At 43.1% G+C, this 26,748-nt stretch overlaps 1 protein-coding gene across 11 annotated transcripts in view; it reads left to right on the top strand.

The window, feature by feature from the left end:
• The first annotated feature begins 548 nt into the window (after positions 1 to 548).
• cbfa2t3 (CBFA2/RUNX1 partner transcriptional co-repressor 3) overlaps positions 549 to 26,748 on the top strand; it is a 41,736-nt gene continuing 15,536 nt past the window's right edge. For 9 of the 11 annotated variants that reach the window (XM_034216850.1, XM_034216817.1, XM_034216799.1 and 6 more), the window contains exons 1-3: positions 549 to 1,452; positions 24,188 to 24,343; positions 26,350 to 26,591. In XM_034216850.1, the coding sequence (XP_034072741.1) occupies positions 1,251 to 1,452; positions 24,188 to 24,343; positions 26,350 to 26,591 (600 nt within the window). In that variant the 5' untranslated portion in view covers positions 549 to 1,250. Of the gene's footprint in view, positions 1,453 to 8,302; positions 10,277 to 24,187; positions 24,344 to 26,349; positions 26,592 to 26,748 lie in introns of those variants that run through there. The other 2 variants (XM_034216824.1, XM_034216841.1) reach the window with 2 other exon arrangements.

The raw sequence follows: 26,748 nt of genomic DNA, 5'->3' as shown, positions 1-26,748 counted from the left end.
GTGGTATCAATTGTTGTTATATTGCAACTGAAATGAAGCAAAACTACTGGAGGAGAGGGTGCAGTGTAATTGTTTTTCCCTGTGTGGCTGTGGCCATCACAATGATGACATTATATTTAAAATATTTGAGTGTACCCTTAACTATAGTGCAAGTCTGAAGTCTCAAAAGTGAAACATTCAATACCGGTTTTGTCAGTTACTTACTTGTCATTGAAGTTCAGCTTTTGTGAACCTTGACATGCAATTACTTTGCATCATTCCTTAAAAAAATGCAACACAACAAAGTAGAAAAAGCTAGAGCAACTAGATGGGGAGAAAGTTGTATTATGGTCCCAAGCAAAGGCACACAAAAGCAAAGGATCCTGGGAAGTGAGTGCTGGCCGCAGACACAGCTGGTTCCTGACAGAGGAAGCCCAGATGGAGGCCCAGGTCCTTCTGTCTGCTGCTATCACCGCAGCCACTCTGCTGCCCGGCCCCCCCAGGGACTGCAGCGCTGCAACATACGCAAACTGTAACATACTAACACACACTTCTCTTTTGAGCTTCAGTGGCAGGCAGGGCAGAAGGAGGTTTCAGATGAGAGCACAGCCCCTCAGCCAGAGCCACGAGACAAGCTGACCTGCGGCTGACACACACGCTCACACACACTCTGCGGGAAGGGAGCGATGAGAGACTAAAATAACCAGATGAACCGAAAAGAAGAACGAAAGGTACATGGAAACACAAGATCTACCAAGGACATCTAAAAGGGGAAAAGAGACTTGGAGCTGAAGACAAAGACTGTTACTCATGGGTATTAACGACTGTAATACGACGCAAAGTTCCATGCAGACATGAATCAAAGAAAAAATACCAGAGGAATCCAGGAATAATTCATCCAGCATTACACTCTTAAATGAAAAGGTGAAAGGAAGAAGAGAAAACAACCTCTGCTGTTTCTTGTTGTTCTCTATTGGGAGCTATAACAACAGCTACGTCCTTGTCCTTGCATAGCCATTCATTGGGTCAAACAGTAGGCTACAATGATCTACAGGGACCTCAAAGGCAAACTGGCTGAATATTAAGAAGAAAAACATGCTAAGCCTCAAGGACATAAGGAAGAGAAGGTCCAACAGGAAAGCTGCCTTTTTGAGCTCTAGTGATTTTTAGTCTTCATTGTCTTTACTTCACTGCTTTACACAAACACGTTGAATCCCTTTACCTCACAAAGAAAGTGGGACACTTCAAAGTGGAGATTTGAAGGTCCTAACATGTCTATTGAAGTCCATTTTGAGCGCCAGAAGAAGGATCTGAGATCCGGGAGCTCCTCTGCTCCAGCGTTTCCTCCACGCGTCCCCACGGTGACACTGATCAGCCACAGAGAGCAGAGGGATAAACACACTGCCCACAGACTGCAGCCGGCAAACCTTGATCTAAACCTGGCAACCAGCAGCTACTACAGATGTAGTGAAGGTAGGACCTGTCATCTTACAGGATCTGTTTTATGAAATCTTTTGGCAGTGTGTTACCGTGATGAGTGACGGAGGGTCCTGCAGCTGTCATGTCTGCTCATTAAGTTGGAGTGATGGACGGATAATCAGTTTGTGTTGACTTAGCGCTGCATGCTGTAAGGGCAATGTGAGGTTTCTTCATTTTGTGAGTAGACCTGGTATTTGATGATTAAAACTGAGGTTTCAAGGTTACAATGACATCAAACATTACCATCTAAATTAGTTTTTTTCAGTCCAAAGCAATTAAGTGTAAAATGATCTAAGGTTTGTTCCTCAGCGCATTTGACTATATTTCTTGACATCCGTAGAAAACAAGCTGACTTCACAGATAATCGTGATTATATTTGTCTTGAAATAATCCTTTAAATTTCATAAATGATGTTTTTTTATATGAACAGTCAAGCACAAATAAATGTGCCATTATTGTTAACAAGCCCAGTGGAGCACATGTTCCCCTATGGCACAAGAAAGGAAAAGGAAATAGGTTTTTGGAGTGTTTGGGGTCTTCCTCTGGGCATCCCCATACAGCTGCAGGGAACTAGACTATAATCTTGAGTTTCACTGTTCAGCTTCAATGGCTTCATAAGACACATGCAGGTCACAGGGTGCATCACAGTGAATGACAGAGCAACAACTTTAAGAGAGTAGTGTACAGACAGATGAGGGATGCTTGAAATACATCCAGGAAAAAAGGATGTAATTGATTCTTAAAGCAGTGAAAACACTGAAGTAGTGCCTTTAGGTGAAAATGAAAACCTTCATTTGATTCAGCCAATAGAGAGAAATGCATTAAGAATCAGACATTAAAGGCCCTATTTTATAGACTCTAAATATGTAGAAACTGTAAGCCAGAGCAAGAACTAATACCCAACGTAGTGAATTACCTGCAGCGCCTGACATCTCTTGGCAGTAATGAGCTTTGTGAACGTTGCAGAGATAAGGCCTCTATAATTAGGCTTAGTCATAAGCATCCCCCCTGTAATGCTCTGATAAAAAAAACAGTGGAACTCTGGTGTCGGAGATTCAACTCATTCAACTCTCTCTCTCTCTCTCTCTCTCTCTCTCTCTCTCTCTCTCTCTCTCTCTCTCTCTCTCTCTCTCTCTCTCTCTCTCTCTCTCTCGCTCTCGCTCTCTCTCTCTTACACACACACGCTCACGCACACACAGGCACACAGGCACACAGGCACACAGGCACACAGGCACACACGCACACACACACACACACACACACACACACACACACACACACACACACACACACACACACACACACACACACACACACACACACACACACACACACACACACACACACTAATGCAAATGCATATACTGAGAAAAATCTAAATGTGTCAATGTTAACTGTAAACATAGCTCTTTGTCTCAAGTAGTTTACCTGATGTAAAAGTGTGTATGTGTGTTTGTGTCCACTGATATGTTCACACTGTATGAAAAAAGCAGCAGTAGTAGTGTGTGTGTTGGTGCGTGTGAATGTGTGTGTGAGGTGTTGTGAGCTGCAGCATAGGCTTCCTGTGAGGGAGCAGATGTCGCAGAGCTCAGGCACAGCTGCGACGGGCGATAACCGTGGTGGCAAGAATATGTCGGCATGCTGGCTCTTCTCCCTGGGTCTTATCAGCCGCACACAGCATACAGACACACACACACACACACACACACACACACACACACACACACACACACACACACACACACACACACACACACACACACACACACACACACACACACACACACACACACAATCAAACACACACTCATATAGACACTCTACAATAAGGAACTGCCACCCAGCACTAGCACACCCTCACAGCAAGCCCAGATAGAGGGAGGAAGGAAATGAGAAAGGACTAAATCAAGGGACTTTGAGGGAAAAGGTGCAGTGAATCCCTAACAAAGCCCTGGCTCATGACTGCTGTATCATAGACTTCATAATTTCTTGCCAATCCTAATCCTAATTTGAAAAGGCTATTCTTGTTTCACTCACAAGAGGAGATGACGTTTAAGTACAAGTTACAACACTTTGTCACTTTCTCTATCCTGATGTGATATAATTCATATTAGATGGGCTTTAAGATCAACATTATTTGATGACATAATCATAATCTTGGTTCAATCATGCAAAATGTGTCAAATCTGATATATTGTTTTCATTTGAGTTGGAAATATCTTCAGTAACAAACACACTCTATACATTTCATGGTTTTTAATAATATTTCAGCTTGTTTCTTCCTTCCGAACAACAACAAGAGTTTTAATGGTAGTTTTGCCATGTCACCATATCTCATCAGTTAATCTGAAGAACAATGTTATCATGACCAAAATGACGGTGCAAAACATTTTATAATAAAATGTAATGAACTTACTGTACACGTGAACATGTACGTGACTTACTGATCCATTGCTTAACAATTGCATCAGTGTTTCTCTGGCACAGATATCAGCAAATACATGCGGCAGTGATTATTAAAATGGGTATGATTATTGAAAGATGAATAAAGATGATGTTGCAAGAAAAAGGAAGAAAACGGAATAAATGAGGAATGAAAACATTGAGAAGTATGTGTGGGAGGAGAGGCAAGGTGGTGATAAGAGGTGTGTGTGTGTGTGTGTGTGTGTGTGTGTGTGTGTGTGTGTGTGTGTGTGTGTGTGTGTGTGTGTGTGTGACTGTGTGTGTGTGACTGTGTGTGTGTGACTGTGTGTGTGTGTGTGTGTGTGTGTGTGTGTGTGTGTGTGTGTGTGTGTGTGTGTGTGTGTGTGTGTGTGTGTGTGTGTGTGTGTGTGTGTGTGTGTGTGTGTGTGTGTGTGTATGTTTGAAAGAGAGAGAGAGAGAGAGAGAGAGCAGGAGAGAGAGAGGGAAGTTATCCTTTCTGTTTCCTCAGCACCAGCTTTGTGGTTTCTATGAGGAACAGATGTTCACAACTTGATACAGTGCCTCATCCCCCTCCACTCACTATCTCCAGTGCCAGCACCACCAACTGTCTGCACACACACACACACACACACACACACACACACACACACACACACACACACACACACACACACACACACACACACACACACACACACACACACACACACACACACACACACACTCATGCAAGCGCACACACATATTGTCTCTTGGGAAACATAGTTATATAAAGCAGAGACTTTCTCATGTGAGTGTATGAGGGTGTATTCACCTGCATACTACATACGTTTGTACTGTCTGTTTCCCTTTTAGGCTGCACATCCTGTTCTTGAGTCAACACTTGATATAATCAGGTGTCACTTCCTCCTTTGACATTTTGCATTTCTGTTGGTCAGCTCTGGACAAAAACAACACACAGATGCATGCACTAAGTGTACCTGTATGTACGCAGAAGTAAGAGTCCCTTTTTGTTTCATATTTCCAGATTAGTTTTTGGCAGAAGGACTTCATACTGCAATTTAACCTCATTTTGTATATTCCACTGTTATGCTTGGCTTAGAAATGAAAGGCCCTCATGCATCGGACATATTTAAGATAGGTGGGAAATGATTTAGGCATTGCAACGATTTTGCAATAGTACAGCATTTCCATAACAAAAGGATAACAATTCTAAAACATGGAATATAAATAGTGTCTGGAATAGCCATAGTAATGTATTGTGTAGTGCTCCTATTAGAGTGGTTCTGTGGCCGAAAAACAACCCTGGAAGTCAAGTATTTCAAAGGACATTATTATTTCCAAAGAGCATGGATTGAATTTCGAATTCACATCATGTCCGGATGATTCAAACAACAGACACTTTGCTGCTCAATTGAAAAGAAAATGTCAGAGGGTGTATGGATGCAATTTGTAAAAGCAGCGTTCCAGCGTACGTGCTTGAGTGGGTGGGTCAATGATCCGTTACACCACAACACGCCGAATCACAGAACATCTCTCTCTGTTTTATTCTCATTCATAACATTATGGAACAGCTTGAGGACATTCACACATGTTGACATAGAAAGTAAGAGAAAAACCTTCTCATAAGCACGTTATCAGAAAAAGCATGGTTTAAAATACAAAACCCATGTTCATGGAAGATGCATGTGACACAGAGGGACAACACAAACTCTATTTTTATCAGCATTTCAATCAGCATAACAGTTTTCTGATGAAGTGAGCTGTGCTCCTTACTCCTTCAAGATGAAACCTACAATGGTGCCTTTAATGGCAGCTCCATAAGAGTGTGGTCTGTTGAATGGGCATGACAAAGTAGAGGATGGGAGAAGAGAGAAGAGCGCAGGAATACAATGGGTCTAGCGTTCCTTTCAGTCGGCTCAGGGCCTTATCTCCTGTCAACACACTAGCCTGTGACTGGCACTATAGGAAAGGATTTACAATGTGTGAGTGGAGGAAATGCTGCAAACTTCTCCCTGGCTTTTACTCTGACACACACATGCACGCATACACAGAAATAGTCATTTCCATACCAGCACAATGACCAACCCTGGCTCTTATATCTTAGTGAGTGCCCAACCATCCAGGAGATGCTGTCAACCTAACAGAGTCCGCAGCAGAGTGGGGGTGTTTGTGAGGTGACAGTGAGATAGAGGAATGAAAGAAAGGCAAGACAACGCTGTTTTGTTGTCATTAATGCCATCAAAGGATCTTCCAGTGGCAGTATTATAGCACAGGGAGTTCATCGAAGCGAGTTCCCATCTTGTGTTGTGTGATTCATTGCGCAGTTTATCAGGCCGGCCACATGGAGTGTCAGAGCTAACCCAGTGACCGTTCAACAAAAGGCCAAATTAAGAGGAGTGAGAGGCTGTCGTACAGGGAGGCTGACAGGTTGACTGACGCTGTTCCCGAGGAGAATAGCATCCTGTCAATCTTGGAGCTGTCACCTTGACAGGAATCCTTTCTTTGGATGCTACCCCCATTGCCAACCTTTCTGTCAGTCAAGGCCACACACACACACACACACACACACACACACACACACACACACACACACACACACACACACACACACACACACACACCACACACACACATACACACACACACACACACACACACAACACACACACACACATACATACACACACACACACACACACACACACACACACATACATACACACACACACACACACACACACACACACATACATATATACACACGCACACACACACACATACACAAATACATATTCCCTTTTCAGCATTCTACACAGGAACCAAATAAGCCACCTACAGTAAAATCCTCAGGACTCACACACACCACACACACACACACACACACACGCACTCACACACACACACACACACACACACACACACACACACACACACACACACACACACACACACACACACACACACACACACACACACACACACACAATGCCTTATGTGTACCGAGCCACCTAGGGCTATAACTTTAAAATAGAGAGAAAAATAGAGAGTGAGTTTCATAAACACTCCATCCATCTCCTTGACAACTGCACTTCCACCGTGTTACTCTACAAACCCTGTGCATCTGTTTTGTGTAATGGTAGTGTTTGTGTGTGTGTGTGTGTGTGTGTGTGTGTGTGTGTGTGTGTGTGTGTGTGTGTGTGTGTGTGTGTGTGTGTGTGTGTGTGTGTGTGTGTGTGTGTGTGTGTGTGTGTGTGTGTGTGTGTGTGTGTGTGTGTGTGTGTGTGTGTGTGTGTGTGTGTGTGTGTTTGACCCTTTTTACATCAGCAGCCTTTCAGTAATTGGGCATATTGTGGTGTGAACTAAAGCATTGGCACTGGACCTAAGGTTACCTGAAGTTATTCCTTTACCTTTGCCGTGGGGGAAATAGTTTCAATCAAAGAGCATTTGGGATTTCCCCTGCACGCTTGTTCACATTATTGAATCAGGACTGGAGTGTTTTTAAAAAGTCCTCCTGGCACCATGTGAAGGCAGCGTTTGTGTTGGAGGCTGGCGAAGCTGGTGAGACTGGAGTCGGGGCAGAGCAGCTGTCCGTGTGTACTCTACAAGCTGGTTCTGTTTGTTCTGTAGACACAGGAGGGGTCAGGAGGCTGCATGGCTGTGTGTGTGTGTGTGTGTGTGTGTGTGTGTGTGTGTGTGTGTGTGTGTGTGTGTGTGTGTGTGTGTGTGTGTGTGTATGTGTGTGGGCGTGTGTGTGTGTTAAGCAGAGGGAGAAAGAGGACAGGTGGGTCGGCAAAGTGAGTATCAGCTCAGTGTGGACAGGTGGAGGATTCTCACTATAGGAACTAGTATACCTGCCTTTTTATGGCATCTCTCTGTAAAGTTATTTCTGTTCGTCTTATACAGTTTTGGTTATACGCATTAATTATCAATACTGTTAACTGAGAGTAAAGTATCTGTTTATTTATAACTGCATTAGAGCTGAAATTATTACTCGAAAAATTGATAGACTAGGGGTTATCTGTAACATTTTAAATAATCAATAAATTAATTGGGCCGTTACTGAGGAAAAACATGTCTAAGCAGTACGGATTCAGGAGTTACTGCTTTTCTCTGCCTTACGTTAGGTCAGATAAACTAAGCAATTTTAAGAGACCCCACTTCTCAAAAATGAGGGGCGTTTTCAGTATTTTCCAAAATTGTGTAAACTAAATGATTATTTGAATAATCAAAAATATAAACGACAAATTAATTTGACAACTGCTTATTGCAGTCTTATGTTAAATGGTAAATTGACTGTACTTATAAAGCGCTTTATCAGGTCTTTACGACCCCTCAAAGCACTTTTACATACTTAATGTCATTCACCCTTTAAAACCTCATTCAAACAGAGCAGTGCCAATTGCTCTTGGAAGCAAGCTCTGTAGAGCCTGGACAGTTACTGATCATCTGAGAAGAAATAAAAGCTTAAAACAGACTATTAAATAGCAAATAATTATGCAGCACAAATCAAATGTGAATATTAATGTGCAATACACCATACGTTTATTATAAGCTACTGATTGAAACAAGCAACACAGAATTATGTAGAGCAATAAAAAAGGAACATTAATGATGGTAATAATGTTTAGTCGATCCATCCTCACATCCACCCACCTGACTATTTATGACAACACAAAGAAAACAATACAGTTTACAAGCTATGCAATTTACTGAAGTGTTTTCACATATTCCTCTGCATTCATTCAGCCCACAGATATGAGCTCTTGTATTGTGTATCCAAGTGTGGAATAAAGTAAATAAAGCCTGCAGTCTTGTGGACTAAAGTCTGCTCTCTTGTTGTGCTCGTGTCCCTGACATGAGGAAACAGCGGCCCCCACGGGCAGACAGAGGAACAGCACCTCACTGCTCTCATGCTTTAAGATTTGCCTGCTTTGTTATGTGGAATAATGATTTGCCTGCACTGTGCAAGCCATACATTAACACAACTCCTAGAGCATATGTAAAGATGCATTTGATTGCAAAAGTAGTTGTATGTGTAACACATTACTATTGGTTAAGTTCCATTGGCTTCCATGTAGATTTGTAAGAGTGCAACGTGTTTAGCCTCAAATTGCATCATTTTGTACCCAATATGGACTACAATTTGGATATTCTTCAATTTAGAAAGGATTCCTGTACATAGCTGCCAGCTTGCGCCTCTGATGGTACCCGAGAGAGAGAGAGTTGGGGGGAGAGAGAGAGAGACCCATAGAGAGGGAGAGGGAGAGGGAGAGAGAGAGAGAGGTTAGCAGCTCCAGATGGTGTTTAAACGCAGACAGAAGGCTACAGCGAGGACAGAGAGAGGAGGAGGAGGAGAGAGCCGCGGTGAATGCGTACAGTCAGCTTTTCAGCTCCGCTCATCAGTAAAGACAAAACAAGTGTTAAAACCTCAAATCGTGAATTGACTGCTGCGAAAGAAAACGTGTTAATATCCCAAGCTGACCGTGATTTCCTGCGGGAGAAGTGGATCTCTTTACAGCACCATCTGAAGACAGGTCGGCGGAGGATCGGCGTGTCGGCGGCGGGGAAGGACCGTACACAGAAAACGTGGTGGTAGAGCAGCCTGTAGAAACGGTGTTTTTGCAACAGAAAAGGAGCAGAAATGATCTCCCCGGATGTATAAGAAGTTGTTCCTGACACCACGGACTGCGACTGGACTGTGAACTAAAGAAGAGGGGGTTTAAAGTTGTCACAGGAGGCATGATAGACGCACCCTGCAGACAAGAGGATCCGCATCTTTATCATTTGCGTTTTCACATGGAAGACTTTAGGATTTGTGGAAAAAGTAGCGACCGGTTAATAATTGTGTCTGCCTAAAAAAAGACCAGAAAGAATTTGTTTGCAGTTCAAGCAGTATTTTATATTTTGTTGCTTTTATCTGGGATGGTTAAAATGAGAAAAAGAGCGGATTTACATGACTTGGACAAGTTGTGATTTTCTCATCACCGTCAACACCGTCTTGCTTTAAAAAACAAAATAAAAAAAACACAAACTGCAAAACCAAAGACATCATTGAGGATCCAAAAACCCATGTTTTGATTTTTATTCCTTCCTTTTTCGATATCTGCAAAGAGAAATACCTCATTATTTATTATATCTCTTTTGAACCCCCAAAGGAAAGTCAAACACCATTTTTTTTTTGTTAGACTGGCTTCTGCTTCCTCTCACTATTTAAGAAACAAAGCAACAAAAAAAAGGAATAAAACCTGAATGGTTTCCCGCACTATCTAGCAAAGGCTTTATCTTTTTCCCAAATAATGAGGAGTGAGACGATAAAAAAACTGTTTTAGAAACTTCTTGGTGTGGATTATCACCACTACGGTTACCTCAGCTTGACCCCGACCTTCACAAAGTAAGTACAACCTGCTAACTCTACTGTATTCAAGCAAATCATGGAAATACATGTATCTTGTTGTTGGTGTGAATTGGTTTTAAATTCACTGAAGGCTTGCAATCATTTATTTCGTAAGGCCCAAATGATCAGAACATAATGTTATAATGGAAGAAATGTTTCATATTAAAATGGTTAAAAAAATACGGAAATATCTCAAAGGTAAAGTCTCACATTCTGGTCAACACTGTGTTTTTCTGTATTTGCTATAAAGAAAAACATTGAGTCCTGTATGAGTAATGCTTATAACCGACGTAGAAATAGGGACGTCGACAATAGAGTATAGACAAAAAAAGTGAGTCTAATATTAATTATATAATTGTTATTAATAACAGTATATGCATTTACTGTTTTTTACACTTTAGCAGTGGACACAATGTGCTGAGAGGTGAAGGTTCACAAGTTGTTTGCTCCATCAGTTTGTGCTGCACATCAAAGAGATGTTGGGACAAAGTGATGACACAAAATATTTGCTCTCTATACCTTGTGTTGTGTTCACCTGGAGTGGATGGAGGTGATGGGTGTGATGGGATGCATTCAGACATTTAGCCTGAACTGAACTCCATGGTACCCCCGAAAAAAATCTTACTGTAAAGTGAAGTCCAACCATTTCTGGTGATTGCAGAGTGTTTGTATACCAGCATGTGGAAACACTAAAGAAGGAGGTCGAGGAAGTGTTTAACAGAAAATACTTTGGCAACCAAAGGAAATAAACACAACTGCAAAGGGTTTTAAAAAGCTTAAATCATGGTAGATAATTTATAGCAACCCTTTGTAACGGTGCGGACACTCCCAGAGAAGAACCAAGTCCGTCCCAAGGTTTCTACCCCCAGTTGAACAGCCTCAGCAGCGCACTCTTCCGCTTGTGAGTGCAACAGTAAAACACTCAAGCCATTTTCTCTGCAGGACACAGCCCTGTATAATTGGCCCTGGTAAATATCTTCTGAATAATTGAACAGTTGATAATAGTCTCGAACAATGGATGGGAGGTTGCAGGGGTGAAACCGCAGTGCAGACACCCTGCCTCACCGCACATTATACCTCCATCACCACCAAGTGAGCGCCTCAGCCTCGCTCCTTCCAACGCTGGCCGCCCCATCAGTCAGCTGGGCCCGGCCAGTCGCCTGCTAAGGCAGATGTCCCCACTTCATCATTAAATAGCCCTCTTAAAAGGCAGGCCATTCATTATGACCCTGAAGAGTTTATTTATTCAGTTCCCATCCACCACAGGTGCATGGACGGGATGTCTTCTGTTTTAAATGCAGAAGGAAACATACCAAATGACTTGAAAAGAAAGAACCTATTCTGGAGAAACAGCAGCAGGCAAAGCCACAGGCCGGCAGAGAGTCAGTATCTGCTATTTACTGACAAATACAAGAAACATATTTGCTCAATGGGTTCTTGCATTCTTGTTTTATTATTCTGAATCATTGCTGCTGTTTCAGGCACACCATGACTAATGTTTCACCATCAAGGTATCAAAGGCAAATTGTTTTATATACCCTTGCGTGTGACAATGTTTATCAGGAGATGTTGAAAGTCATCATCATCTCAGTGTCTCATGGAGCAGGTGACACAGCTCTTTCAGGGTCTTGATGCCGCAGGATCTTATGTGTTTACTGTATTATTGTGTGGGCTTGTTGAGTGTGCTTGGTGTGTATGTGGTAATTATCGTGATCTAAATGCGGGCAGTGCAGGTGAAACTGGCTGTCTCCTAATTAATGAGTGGAGCAGATGGCCTCAGGTGGGCGGGAGCTGTGAACACACAGCGAGGCGGTCAGGTGGTCAGCACCACACACACACACACACACCTGGGCCATCACAAACAAGACAAGCCAAGCGGTTGACACAAGCCAAAGACATCTGGCCTGTGTGTGTGTATGTGTTTAAGTGTCTGTGTATTTTCCCTGAAAGTCAACAACCACATACAGTGTTGTGCCTGTTGTCATGATTTGACCCTTTTGAAAATGAGCCGTGTCTTCTTGTAACCCCTCTTGTTGTACATGTATGAGTTGAAGTTTAAGATATTCAAATATACATAAAAGAGAAACAAAATCATAGAAGAGTTTGTTATTCAAACTGTCTCACAAATACACTATAATGTGAGACAGAAAAAGTTGTTTTTCTTCGTCTACTATCTCTTACAGCGTATTATTTTTACAGCAGGTTGTTTATAAGTTCTGGCAGTGATGCAAAGTTACACCGTGTGTAAGGAGTCTATTTATATTTGTTTGTGTGTATGAATCATATTAAGGGTTGAGCCTCTCCCCCCCAAACAGTTTATAGTTGTGCCTTCCTCCATTATGTTACTATGTTTCAGGTATAATTTTGAAGAGTTGTTTGTGTTTATTCACTTTAAATTGTCTTTTTATTTGTATCACAGCCATTCAGCCAAGAAACGCTCAAGGGGTGTATTTGGTCTCAGATTAAGTCATTGCAGTAGCTTTTCTTCCAGCATGAGAATACTAGCCCCTAATAGAAAAAGATCATTTCAAAAATAACATAGAAGAGTAGACTCTTTCTTTAGCTTGTGTTTCAGTGAACAATACGCTACAGTAAGAAGAAAGTGAGGGAGACATAATTGCTGGTTATATTGAGCTTTTGTGTTCATGATCAAAGCAAATAAATGTTATAGGGATTGAGGAGACAGTCACATGTTATACAGAGTTACTTTACTTTGTTATATTTTCAGCACTGATGCTCACAGCAGAATGCAAGTGTACTTACTGAAAAAATAAGAGACGTAGTAAATAGAAGTAAATGTGTGTGTTTTTGTAATAATGGGAGCAAGGAGTAATGAAATATCTCGGCGCTGAATCTCTATGGTTTCACTGTTGTTTATTCTAATACACAGTGGGAAAGACCACTGTGGTTCTGGCCTCCTCCTGCTCCTCCGTCGTGTGTGTGTGTGTGTGTGTGTGTGTGTGTGTGTGTGTGTGTGTGTGTGTGTGTGTGTGTGTGTGTGTGTGTGTGTGTGTGTGTGTGTGTGTGTGTGTGTGTGTGTGTGTGTGAATTGGTCTGCTCTGTCCTGGTCTGTTCCACATGTGTTTGACATTACTGTGACAAGGCTGCCCAGCCTCTCTGGGGAGATGGAGAATGTCAGAGACTAGAGCGGATAAGCGAACAGCTTCCCAACATCTGATGAAATGAGAAACACACTCGCTGCATGGCTGGCCTGCTGACGCCACAGCGTGGGAGCAGAGTCGAGGGTGGAGGCCAAGTAAAACCCCCAAATGCGTGTGTGAAAGATTACACTTTTTCTCCCATTTCCCTGTTTGCTTCCCTACATGTGCACATATCCACTCTGAGTTCCAAGAATAAGATATAACGTGCAAAAGGACACCATCAACCTTGACCCTTCTTCACAGCTTGTAGAAAAATATATTATGCTTAAAGAACTCTGTTTCCCATCTTTTGTCATAACACTGTTTTGCATCCACAGGCATCTTTTCTTCATATTTTCATGCATGCAGAGCAGGTGACATGCTCCTCACTACTTTATAATATTTAACATTCAAGACTCACCATTTACTGCTGATAATTCCTTGAAATGATTTGTTGAATTGACACTTCTTTTTACAAAAAATACTTCAGCACATACAGCACTGACAAATTGCACTCTCAATTATGCATTTCAAAAGGCAGGCATATTTCTAGTGCACAGAAACGCTTGATCATGAATGGAATAGGAAACAAATGTCCCAACATTGATGATGAATTAAGTATGTATAGACAAAATGCTGCAAGCTGTTTCCTCCTCCTCACTTCCTTGTCTTGTGCCTATTTCACCTCCTGCTCTTCCTACTCACCTTTTACTTCCTCGCTTGCCCACTGACCTCTGACCTCCTTTTGACATTTTTCTTTCCTTGTCCTATTCTCCCAGCGGCACCTTTCACCCCCCTCTGCTTCACGGTAGGAAGTGTGTTCAGATCAGAGTCAGACACAGGAAGCAGCTGGGCTAATCTACAGTAGCGCTGAGCTACGTTTTAATCATCCAAATGGACAGGTCAGCAGAGAAAAAGGTTCATATTATCACCGTTACCTGATATAATGAATCCTTCCCTTTCCCTCTTCCCTACACCACGAGGCCTTTATCACAGGCGGCAAGTAAACAAGCACAAAGGAACACAGAGGGATGTATTAAGGCCTCCACTCCAAAGCAGTCTTCTCTGGATGTCTGGGAAAGTGTGTGTTGTAAAGGAGCATGCAGGCACAGATTGGGAAGGAAGGCACGTCTCTCTCATTCGCTTTCCTCTCTTTTTCTCCCTCGGTGTACAGTATTTGTGAAATTAAAAAAGCTGTTATCTCCGGGAAACAGATCCTGTGCCACACAGATGGTTCCGTCTCTCTTCAAATGGGAGGCTGAGCTACTGAGTGCCGTTGTGTTACCAGTTGTGCAGACCTTAATCTCGGCTCCAGCCTTCCTTCCTCTGCCTCCATGTCTCTCTCTGCACACACGCACACACACACACACACACACACACACACACACACACACACACACACAGACACACACACACACACACACACACACACACACACACACACACACACACACACACACACACACACACACACACACACACACACACACACACACACACACACACACACACACACACACACACACACACACACACACACACACAGACCATTCAACCCCGGACAAAAGTAATGGCTGTGTAAATGTATCTAGGAAATACACATTGAAGCTTTATAGTGCAGAAAGAGGAGGGTCAGAGATTTGCTTGATGTGTCAAAGACAGGTGAAAGAGCGATGGTCACTTTGAGGAGCGAGTTATCGCCTGGCATTTGAAGTCATTAGGAGTCTCAGCAGGTTGTAGGGTTGTGTTTGATGCTTTCCTCTCCGTCTTTCAAGTGCTACCTCTGAGAAAAATCCTCCCATTAAAGCCCTGACCTCTGTTATATATCATTTAAGGGAAGGTCTCCACATATAGACTTTCAGATGAACAGGTGTGTTGCAATTATGTTTGAGAATATAGACTTACATTTAACAGGATCACCTTGTGAAAACCCTGTGTCATTCACAACCTTGTGTCAATTTATAAAATACAGTGCAACCTTTAACATATCAGGGGGAGGGAAAGGGGTAACGTTAGAATAGACATCCTTATTGCCCTGTCTAATGATTTGACAAACTAAGTGTATATCACAATTGCAAAACAAAATGCAAAAGATCAACGAGTATCAAAGGAATGGCCAATAATCACATTTAATTAATCTCCTAACATGTGTTTTTTTTAATAAAAAATAAACCTTAACATTTAATTAAAATGTTAATGCCATATTCTCATATCATTTCTCAAAGTACTTATAGTCCCACAAATAACCGTTCCTTTGGCACTGTTTGCTGGCTACTTACTTTGACCATGATTTGACAGTTGGTCACTGTAATCTCCAATTAACTAACATGATCAGCATGTTATTGGCACCACATCTTATTCCGTCCGCTCACTCTGTTATGCTGGTGGCGTCCCGTAGTCGGCTGGTGTCCCAGAGGAGTAGCTGGTATTTATTTCGGCAGCTTCCAGCATGAGCTGGCTGTAGGCTAAATGGAGAAACTGTCAAAGCTTCTCTCGAACCTGTCACATAGTGCCCTCCCTCCTCCACCCCATTCTGTTTCCCACTGGTGTGTGTGTGTGTGTTTGTGTGTGTGAAACCTATGGGGTCCTGTAGGATGATACAGCACACCCTAACCATGCCTGGCTAATGTCAGCAGCTATTGTTACTGTGGCTGCAGGCCAAATGAAGAGGTATGAAAGCGCTGGCAGGCTGGAGAGTAGTTCAGGCTACAAACAGTTGTGTCAGTGCTGACAGCTCCATAGTGACAGAGCAGACATTTAACACTGAATGAAATGAAGTACATGACATCAAGCAGGAGAATGACTAATCTGCTGTTTGTTTTCCTATCTTAACTCTAAGTGACAGCTCAGTGTCAGGTTTTTAACGGTGCACAAAGAATAAGAGCGGGAGCCGCGGAGAGAAATCGGCAGCCACAATTCTCACATTCAGTTTGAACACACACACATACTGTACACACACATTCACATGTAAAGATGTGGTTTATGAGGAGGAAGGACGGAGATGCTGCATTTGCCTTGGTGTGTATGTGTGTGTGTTGCCAGGGTCAAATCTAAGTATTTTGTTCTCCATAAATCAGCAGGCAGTAGTGACGTAAGAACAAACAGAGCTGCTCTCTGCTGCAGCTGGCTGGAAAGAAGGAGAAACAGGAGAGAGGGCAGAGAGGGAAAGAGAGAGCAGGACAGCAGCTGTCAGGCCTCCATCGCACACCTGTCACACAGGAAGTGAGCGCCGGCCACTGTTTCCTGGATACACCTCCTCAAACACTGCTCCTGGAAGAAACTGAGGGACATCTGCTGTGAGGGGGAGACAGACAGGCAGCCAGACTGATACACTAACAGATCAATAAAGACATTAGCTAAGGATGAGGCATACACGCTAAATAACATGAGCTTAAAAGAAAATACTGGGTTAAAAAATAATACGTTATTTCTTGTCGTGTGTGTGTGTGTGTGTGTGTGTGTGTGTGTGTGTGTGTGTGTGTGTGTGTGTGTGTGTGTGTGTGTGTGTGTGTGTGTCCCGATTACGCACAGTTGAGAGGATGTTTGTGTTATTGCAGTGCTCTATGACAGACAGGTCACTCTGTGGAGACTCCAGCCTAACTCTCCCACAAATACAATAAGCCCACATGCCCTAAACTTAACATCGGACATTCCCACGCTTGCTCCTCTTAAACGCCCCTCCAACCCCAACCTCAACACCCCCCCCCCCCCCCTCCTGCTTCCCCCCTGTGACCAATATGAACTAATCCAGATGTAGTGATGCCGCTAACAGATGCATGCACTACTTTCTTTACATGGCACTGCTCCTTTACTTCCCTCATCTTCTTTTTCTACAGCTGTCTCTGATTTCCCCAGTCCGTCTCATGACTCAGACGGACCCCTTGCCAAAGTGATCAAAATGGCACTTGTTATCACTTGGTGCTACAGTACAGCTGATGAGGAACTTGGAGTGATTGTCTCCTGTTTTGTTTCTCCTCCCAGCCTCCAGAGTTGCTCTGTTGTGGCTGCTGTTGGTGGAAAAGCTTCTCTTTGTTTGTCAGGCTTGTCAGGTTGGGTCCTCAGGAGGCCCCCCTTGCCCTATTCCCAGGCTGCCCTTCATGCTGCCTGTATGCAATTAACAGAGTAATTAAAAGCCTGATGAGCTAATTGGTGCTGGGTGAGGCTGCAGGTGTTTGGATCTGGGAGCTTATTTATGTAAGTGCACTCATTGTAAACATCCTCTGACAGGGGATGACGGAGGCCATTTTCAAACCAGTTTTCTTTGTTATTCTCATTACTTTTTGTGTTCATTGTTGTTTTCATATGTACCTCATTAAGAATGTAATCCTCCTCTCTTTCTCTCTCTTGGTGTGCACATCATCTGTTTACATCCATTCCACTGTGCAGTAGTTTTTCAATTCTCAGTAAGAGGAAGGAAAAAGGCTAAGTTTAGCCAATGTGTTGCATTACATGTTGAGATAATAGTTAGAAACAGATTCAATAAAACAAAACAAAAAGTTTCAGGTCAAAGAAAATTTAGTGTGTTTATGTCCTAAACTCAAAGGCAACGTTTAAGGCTATTGCAGAACTCTATTTCATACCAGTGTATCAACAGTGTACTGGATATTAAGATAAATGATGTCTTGTTTAAAGGAGCCTACTCACTAAATTCATCTGAAAGAGGAATGACGACAGAAAATGGGATCGGACCGCCTGAGGCTGAGCTCTCAGCTGGCAAAATTGGGCGCATGGCTGACAGGACGAGGGAAGGAAGATGTGGATGAGAGGAAACAAAGGAGAGTTATCATGCAGAGCAGAGGCTACGTGTTAACTCTCTCTGCTCAAGCCTGTCTGCCTTTCTGTTTTTCTGACCCATTCCCAGATGTGAACGCACATTCACCTCCTCATATAGCTGTGTGTGTGTGTCTCTTTCTTGTCTCCAACTTCCTCCCCCATATCTCTCATGCACTGTGGCAGCTGTGCTGGTGATGGCTGTGTGCCCATGGTGCAAGCTGGCTGTGGGGTCCCAGGTGGCGCACATGACAGTTATTGATGTTCAGGTGTTCAACTCCACTCACACAGAGACCCTGGAGCCACACACACACAATCACACACACAAACATATACAAGCACATTAAACTTGCACAAGCGTATACACAGAAGACAGAAGCAGTCATGTACTTGCACAATTATGGACAAAAAATGCATATTCTATTATTGCTGCTGAGGAAGAGTAAACAACACTAACAACAGAGAACTCATGCATACAGCTGTTGGGTTGTCTGGCGAGCAACCAGAATTACAGTTGGCAATGTGAGAGGAAAACAACAAGCTAGTTACTGTTCAAATGTATGCAGTCTAGTTTGTGTATGACTCCTATGGTCCGGTATTTGTGACCACATTCTATGTGTGTGCATGGTGGGATAGCCAGTGTTGGTACCAGTGCCCAGTACAGTCCTAACACACTCCAGATGTGTCTGGCTAGCTCTGGAGTTGTTCTTGGCACAGCCGCCTCGGCCGAATGTCACAAATACTTTCCTTTATTTAGGAATTACTCCGAGTTTGCGGCAGGAGAAAAAAGCGAGGCGGGGATGGATGAATTGAGGAGGGTGAATCGAGCGAAAAGGGGAAAGGTATGAAAAGAGCAAATAAATGATTAGCAATGTATAAGGACGGAGGAGGAGGAGGAGGAGGAGGAGGAGGAGGAGGAGGAGGAGGAGGAGGAGGAGGAGGAGGGGGGGACTAAGAGATATAGAAGGTTAGAAGATGGAGAGGGAGAGGGAGGATAGAAGGAAGAGGGAGCGGCGAGGGAGCCAGGCAGAAACGGCTCCAGTCTAGCATCTGGATTTTATTAGCAACCGTTGGGAAAATCTGAAAAGGAAGTTTTTTCTCTGCAAGCACGTCGGCAGCAGTGATATGCTGCACATAACCACTTCACTGCCGACGAGAGGAGCCAGGCCCTCCCAAAGGAGAACAGATGGTCGCTAGAACTTCAATACAATTACATCAATAACAGCTTTCACAGATATAAGCACTGTGTGACAGGATCCCTGCAGCTCAGAGACACAGAAGAACAACTCCTCTCCACCCTTAGCACGTCTAGCCCTGGATATATTGCCTTTAATCCATCCCCACTCCCTGCCTGTCATCAAGTTATCTTTGTTTTTCTTGCCAGGTTAAAGAAAATATTGAAACTTTTGACCTAAATCTGTTGATTTGTCAATAGTTTGCTCATGGTAACCTGATCAAAGACATGAGGGCTTTGTCAGTGCTTATTAAGGAGAACCCCCCACCAGCAGTTTGTTTTTTTGTTCAACATGTTTTCTCAGCCGGCACTGCATATGTACTATCACAGGGATTCTCAAGTAACATAGGGAGAAAATGTGTGTTTGTGTCCGCAGCATGAGCATATGCATTTGGTGAACTTATGAGCATGTACATACATCTGTGTATCTATTTGTGTACGTGAATGTGTGTGTGAGTGTGTGTGTGTGTGTGTGTGTGTGTGTGTGTGTGTGTGTGTGTGTGTGTGTGTGTGTGTGTGTGTGTGTGTGTGTGTGTGTGTGTGTGTGTGCTTGTGTGTGAATGTACTGTACCGGCCTGTCTCCCACCCTGTCATTAGTGAGGGCTTTAAAGCCTCTGAACTCTAAATCAGCTCAAGATGAAGTGGAGTCTGGGATCCGTCTGCAGGAGCAGGCTGTGTGCTGACACGCACATATACATACACACACACACACACATCACACGTACACACACACACACATACATACACACACACACGCACACACACACACACACACACACACACACACACACACACACACACACACACACACACACACACACACACACACACACACACACACACACACACACACACACACATGTTACCTGTGGTAGAGTTCAGACTTCACACTGTAAGGAAGGCATGTATCAGATTATAGAAGTAGACGTAAAATAATCTGTATTTGTAGATTGCTCTAGGTTAGAGGAAGATGGTGTACTGTATGCACTGACAGTATGTGTGTTACTGATGTCAGCAGTCTTTTTCTTTTTAATGATATTTTGGCTAGTAGTGTGAAAGTGCAGGATGCTCTAGGTGCAGTATCCCCAAGTCTTAGGTCCAGGGCTACAATCCCCATGTTTTGATACGAAGGCCTGGTGGGAGGCTGGGGGCCAGGGGCTCAGGCTCTGTTTGTGTGGACTCCTCAGCGGCCTGATAGGGAACAGATGTGGGAAGGCAGGCGGCCGGGCAGCCAGCCAGAGCAGCTGGGAGAAATTAAAAACAACAGCATTCCTAGAGACATGGGGAATTACAGTGGGAGGGAGGGATGTAAGGAGCGAGAGACAGAGGGAGAGTTTTAGGGCTATGTGGTCACTGACGAGATTCTCTGTGGAGTACAAGAGGTTGAATATACGGGGGATTTAAGGGGACTGTTGTGCAGTGGTTAGCTAAAGCTAATAAGTTGCAGCTGTATTTCCAGAGGAAGCACAGGCACACATGCACACAGATAGGCATACAGTCAACAATAGGACAGATGCCAATGTGAAAGGAGACCAAATTGTATCTTTAATGGCTTGTCATGACATGATGTTATTTATCTGTGTATGTATGTTTGTTTTGATGGGTTTAATGAAGGCAAATGTCATAAATCTATAAGGAGACCCCAAAAGAAAGTTCGACAAACCACTTAATGACATAAAATGTGTGTGTTTGCAGTTGTACAGTTCATGATCTGTATGATTGTGTGTGTCTCTCAGGGAATTGTTTTTCATCTTGTTTCATCATGGCACAAGGAGAGAGTTGAAGACAGAGAACATTTTTAGAACTCAGAGTGCAGACTGTTTCTTTGGTGAGCAATCTTTTAGCCCTGATTACGTCAAATATGCAGACATACAGCTGTTCAGAGAGTAAGATACAGACAGCAGAAGAGAGGAAGGTTAAAATGACTGCATTGTATTGTTTTATTTTCAGGCTAATACTCAATAGTGAATGTTTGGGAAGTATCTGTATCCCGAGCAGATCTATTCTCAGCTGTATTGATCACAAAGTGGCTCCTCTGAGAGCCAGATAATAACCTGCGGGGTGAAACAGAGCAACTTGCAGACAGGAGCATTCGTACGCTCCATACCTGGACCTTTAACCACAGGTCTGTTTTACCTGATATACCAATCCCTCTATATTCCTCCTTCTCTCGGTGTGAGTGTTTTGTCCTTCAGCACAAAGCACAATGGGAGCACAGATGGCACCGGACGGGGTTGCAGACCTAGCATACATCCTGATGTATTAAAGTGAAATTCAGAGCATAGTGTGTATGTGTGTGCCCTGTCCCTGTAGCTGGTCAGATTAAACAGCTGTCCATAATCCCACGGTGGGAGCAGACAGACAGTACGGCCCCTTATCTTCCTCTCCTATCCTCTTAAAGAAGAGACAAAAATAGCTGTGTTGGAAACACAACATTTCACATCACCCTCTTGATCTTTTGATCACACGTGGGCCCAGTTTTGTTCACTTGAGTGTAACCTCAGACTTGTCTATATGGGAAATAAACTACTCTCTATAACACAGTCCTGCATTGCACTCTGCATACAGTGGCACAGTATATTTGATCAAAGAGGAGGTTTACTGAAACATATGGCTGCCTCTCTACAGGAAGCAGCCCACCAATGTGGCAGCACAGAGAGCTTGTTTGTGTGTTTAGGAGATCTTTAAAAGAAAATGGCTGCATCTATTTATACCAGCGCTTCCCATCTGCCTCTATCTACCACCTTGTGTGTTTATGTTTAGTGCGTCTGGCATGGGCAAAACAGCGGAGTGCCCCTCGTGTTCTTGAGGATCACTGTGTCAATGGCCCTCGTGCAGCACACTCCAGAGTGGCACTCTTTAAATACAGACACCAGCTGTTGAACGCATCTAACATGAGCTCTCAGAAATAGGCTAACACCAAGGACTGATGCCAACTGAGGCAGTAGTCCTGTGGAGGAAAACACTGGGTTTATAGTTAGCTCACGAGGAGTGAAATAAATTTAAAAACTTTATTTCGAAGTTATTAATATTGTTAGTTTGTGACTACAATAGATTTAAAGTTGTTCTGATGTTTGAAAGGCCATGAGCGTTTGGAATTTCGTTTTTTATTATTAGTATAACAAGTTGTTATCTGCCTAATAATAACCCCTTTTCTGCACATTTTTTATTTCCATATTTCAGCACAAATAATACAAAAGAGGTCAATTGTTCTCTTGTCCTGCTTCTCATATTAGAGGATTTGCTCTTTATTTGATTCTAAAGTTTATATTTCTTTTCTTTTTGGACTTAAACAAAACCAGATATTTGATGGCATTTTTGACGTTTCATATACTACAGTTAATTATTTAATAAGTAAATAATCTGCAGATTAATCGATAATACAAATAACCAGTTGCAGCTCTACATTTGTCCCTGTGTTAATTGCAGAAGCCTATCTCCTGTGCACATTACAATATAAAATGTGAAATAAGCCTTTTGTTTGGGATCCTTAGAGATCAGACTAAGGTTATTCTTCTGTAATACATTGAGAGACAGGTAAAGAACAGAAAAAGAAAAACAGAGAGAAGAGATTTATCGGGGATCAATGAATGCCACATAAAGTCTATAATGTTGTTTACATCTGCTTTGCTTGTGCATAAAAGATCTTAGATTATAAATGCATTTGTTTACTACACTTAATGGTGTTGTGTTGTAGTGCAGAAACACACATATTAATGTCTAAGATATAAACCGAGCTGCATATTGATTTTTTTATTGCAATGCACACATTCATTGCGTTCCCTTCCAGTTACACACATGTACATCTACTCTAAAGCGATCTCCTCACAGGCTGCAAATGTCATCAAACCTCCCAGCTCAAGTTTACATTGCAGGAAGATCTGGTTCCAGCAGCTGCACCGACACTCGGACATAGACATAAAGACAGTCAACATATACATCACAAAATAACAGACATGCTGCTTATGTATTCAGACTTGTGTATACAGTTGTGTGCATGACAAACACACACTGTATATCGGGACTGGATGAGGCCCTCTGCCACAAACACACAATGTAAGGCCACAGTCCTCACACACTTCACTTGTGGCCCCAGAACATCCGTGTCATGTTTTCTTCTCATGTCCCAACATCCTTTCCCTTCACGCAACAGAGCCCGGGTTGCCTTGTTTGGTGCTGGCAGGGTATCTGGCAGAGGACAGTGAAGCTTCTGGTAGCAGGACGGCACTCTGCTGAAAGCCAGGCCACAGTGACGGACAGCAGCAGATCCAGCTGCACTTGTCACTGACTGTCAAGCCGGCTGTCTGAACTAGGGGACGAGAGGGGACAGGCGGGGAAGAGTGTGTGCATGTGAATATATGTGTGTGTGTGTCTGGGGGTTGGAGGTTACAGTGGAGGGGCACTGATTGGGATGTCAGAGCTACATGGAGTGTATGTGTGTAAGAGAGAGAGAGGGAAAAGAGAGGGGGGGTTCAGTGAGCAGCAGCTGAGCGAGTGAGCAGGTGTTACTGTATGTCTCCCAGGCCCATGAATCTCCAACAAGAGAGACACAATGGAAGTTTGGATTCATTTCCACTCCCTGCATTGATTTGTTTTGGCTGTTTTCATGGGGCTTCTGGTTTAAGGAAACAATCGATGGGTCCCAGGTGAAAATGTCAGTGGTCCTTAACCAGCTGTCTCCACTTTGTAAATAGGGTTTTTTTTCATACTGGAGCACCATGTTGATGATTCTCTTATTTTTTTTCTCCTTCTTTCAAATGGCAGGTAGCAGAGTGCAGAAGGTTGGAACAATGCCAGATTCACCTGCGGATGTGAAAACCCAACCCAGGTCCACCCCACCCACCATGCCTCCTCCACCCCCGGCTGTTAGCCAGGCATCCAATCGTAATGCTTCATTCACCCCTGCTACCAGTAAATCAAGTAAGGACCCTTTCATTACTATTTGATGTGAGGTGCTAACTCTTCACTGATTTTGAAACCTTCCTTCTCAACATAGATGACATGCATATCTTAGTGTTGTGTCCAGATGAAAACTGTGCTCTATTGAGGTAACCAGGGGGTTAATATGGATATCAGATACATCAGTGATCACTACTGTATGTCCAGGATTTGATTCCACATTGTCATTCCCAGTTTCACTCTCCCTTTTTTCACATCAATTATCAACCAAACTCTTTTTAAATGGTCCTTAATTTGCCTTGAAAGTGAACTTGTAAGAATGCTTTTTTACTGACGATGTTTCACTGTGTTTTTAAGCTCTGCTAAACGCTAAAGTAAAAGGATTCACTCATCAGTCTGTAATAAATTACACAATTTAATACACTTTTGAAACTGCAAGGAATCTACAATGCACCACACGGCCATTTGTCTCTCTTACATCAACTATCATGGACACTTTATATGCTTGTGTAAAGGGAGAGAAATTACAAATATGTGTTTCTTCCCTGTTGAACAAGTGTTGGAGTCATTTGTGTGTCAGGTGTGTGTCTCTACAAGCATCTATCGTGTGTGTCTTCTGGTGTGTAGAATGCCCTTGCTAGTGGGACAAGTGTCTCTGAGCGCATGTGCGAGTGCGGCTGTGGCATTGTGTGGTCATGTGTGTCCGTGTTGTTTACCAGCTGGTTGGGCGGCGATGGCTAGGGTGGCGTTGCGGTTTATAGACTACTTTCTTCCCTATATAGCAATGACAGGCCATGTTGTTTCACCTGTTGTGGCGGGCAGCCAGCAGTGTAGCTCTCTCCCTCTTCTAAAACCAGAACACAAGCGCTGCCTGTTGGGATCACATGGGTAAGTCCATATGTGTTCAGGCCCTCGACCCAAAGATGAAAGCAACAAGAAGTATATATAATAACTAGAATAATTCAGCAAGTAAACTGTATGTAGTCTTGTTTTCATGTATGTTTACAACATATAGTGGTGCAGTCCACAATAGCTCACTGCTAAGTCCTGTAAATGCATTTTTCTTTTTTAAATGATGTCGCTTCAGCGCTTATAAAATTATAGTTTTTATGTAGTTTAAGAGCTTTCATATGCTACCATAATGAAATGCAATCATTCATTTATGAGTACATTTATATATAGTTTGATTCAAATTAGAAAAGTCAGTTTCATTTTGTCAAAATTTGTTCACAAAAATGTCAAAAAGAAAAATATGGCATACTGACGAGACCAAAGATGGTTAAAAAGGGTTTTCAGTTTTCACTAAATAACTCTATATTTTCTCACATAAATGAAATATATACTCAGCATGCATTTGCACGTGAGTGTGTGTGTGTGTATTTGAGCTATTTGTGAGTTTGTTTGTGCCGGCAATACAAGGACTATGTGAGTGATTATATATCTGAGTGCCGAGTCTATTCTAAACCTTAAAGCTGCAAATCTACTTTCAGCTGGTGGACATGTGTAGGGCCAGATTTAGCTACACACCTGCTATTGGAATAAAAGTAACACAGGCCACGGCACTATTTTTGGCACTTCTTTAACAAGTTCCTCTTATAGTTCTGTCCTAGTGAGTGAGTGAGTGAGTGAGTGAGTGAGTGAGTGAGTGAGGGGGAGAGGGTGAGGAGCAGAGTGGAATACACTGATACAGGGGGAGATGGAGGGGGATGGGGGTCAGATGGTACCACTTGTGAGACAGCTGAGGTTACAGCAAACACACAAACAAACACACTCACACAATCCAACAATCCAATCCAGCTCAATCCAACTGGCAGAACCACTGAAGTCATGATGTGCATTTCATGCCACAGGCTTCAAAGTATTTTGTGTGCTTTACTAATATTTCATCTTAACCACACACTCCTCTATCAGCAGGATATGAGTGCATCTGCCCTCATCACGCCCCCAGATCTGTCAGATGCCCTCAGGACTCTCAAAAACTACTGACCCAATTCATGTATTCTCTTCCTTCTGTCTTTGATCTGCAGTGCTGAATGGAAGCAGCCACTCTCCTACATCGCTGAACGGTGCTCCGTCCACTCCTAACGGCTTCAGTAATGGGCCGGCCATGTCTTCGACGGCTTCACTGTCCAACCAGCAGCTCCCGCCAGCTTGTGGCGCCCGGCAGCTCTGCAAACTGAAGCGCTTCCTAACCACGCTGCAGCAGTTTGGCAACGACATATCGCCTGAGATCGGGGAGAGAGTGCGCAGCCTCGTGCTGGGACTGGTGGTAAGTTGTGATCAGATTCATGTGGTATTACTGTGATTAATCTTTCCAAAATCACACATTTATATCAATTTATTCATTCATATATTGCATACAGTTTGCCCCCAACTAAAACATTTTAATGTTAGGCACAAAGAATAATAACCATGGATTTCCATGA

The sequence above is a fragment of the Gymnodraco acuticeps genome, unplaced genomic scaffold (genome assembly GCF_902827175.1).
Source record: "Gymnodraco acuticeps unplaced genomic scaffold, fGymAcu1.1, whole genome shotgun sequence".
In the NCBI taxonomy this organism is placed as follows: Eukaryota; Metazoa; Chordata; class Actinopteri; order Perciformes; family Bathydraconidae; genus Gymnodraco; species Gymnodraco acuticeps.
This window is presented reverse-complemented; position numbering and strand designations above follow the sequence as displayed.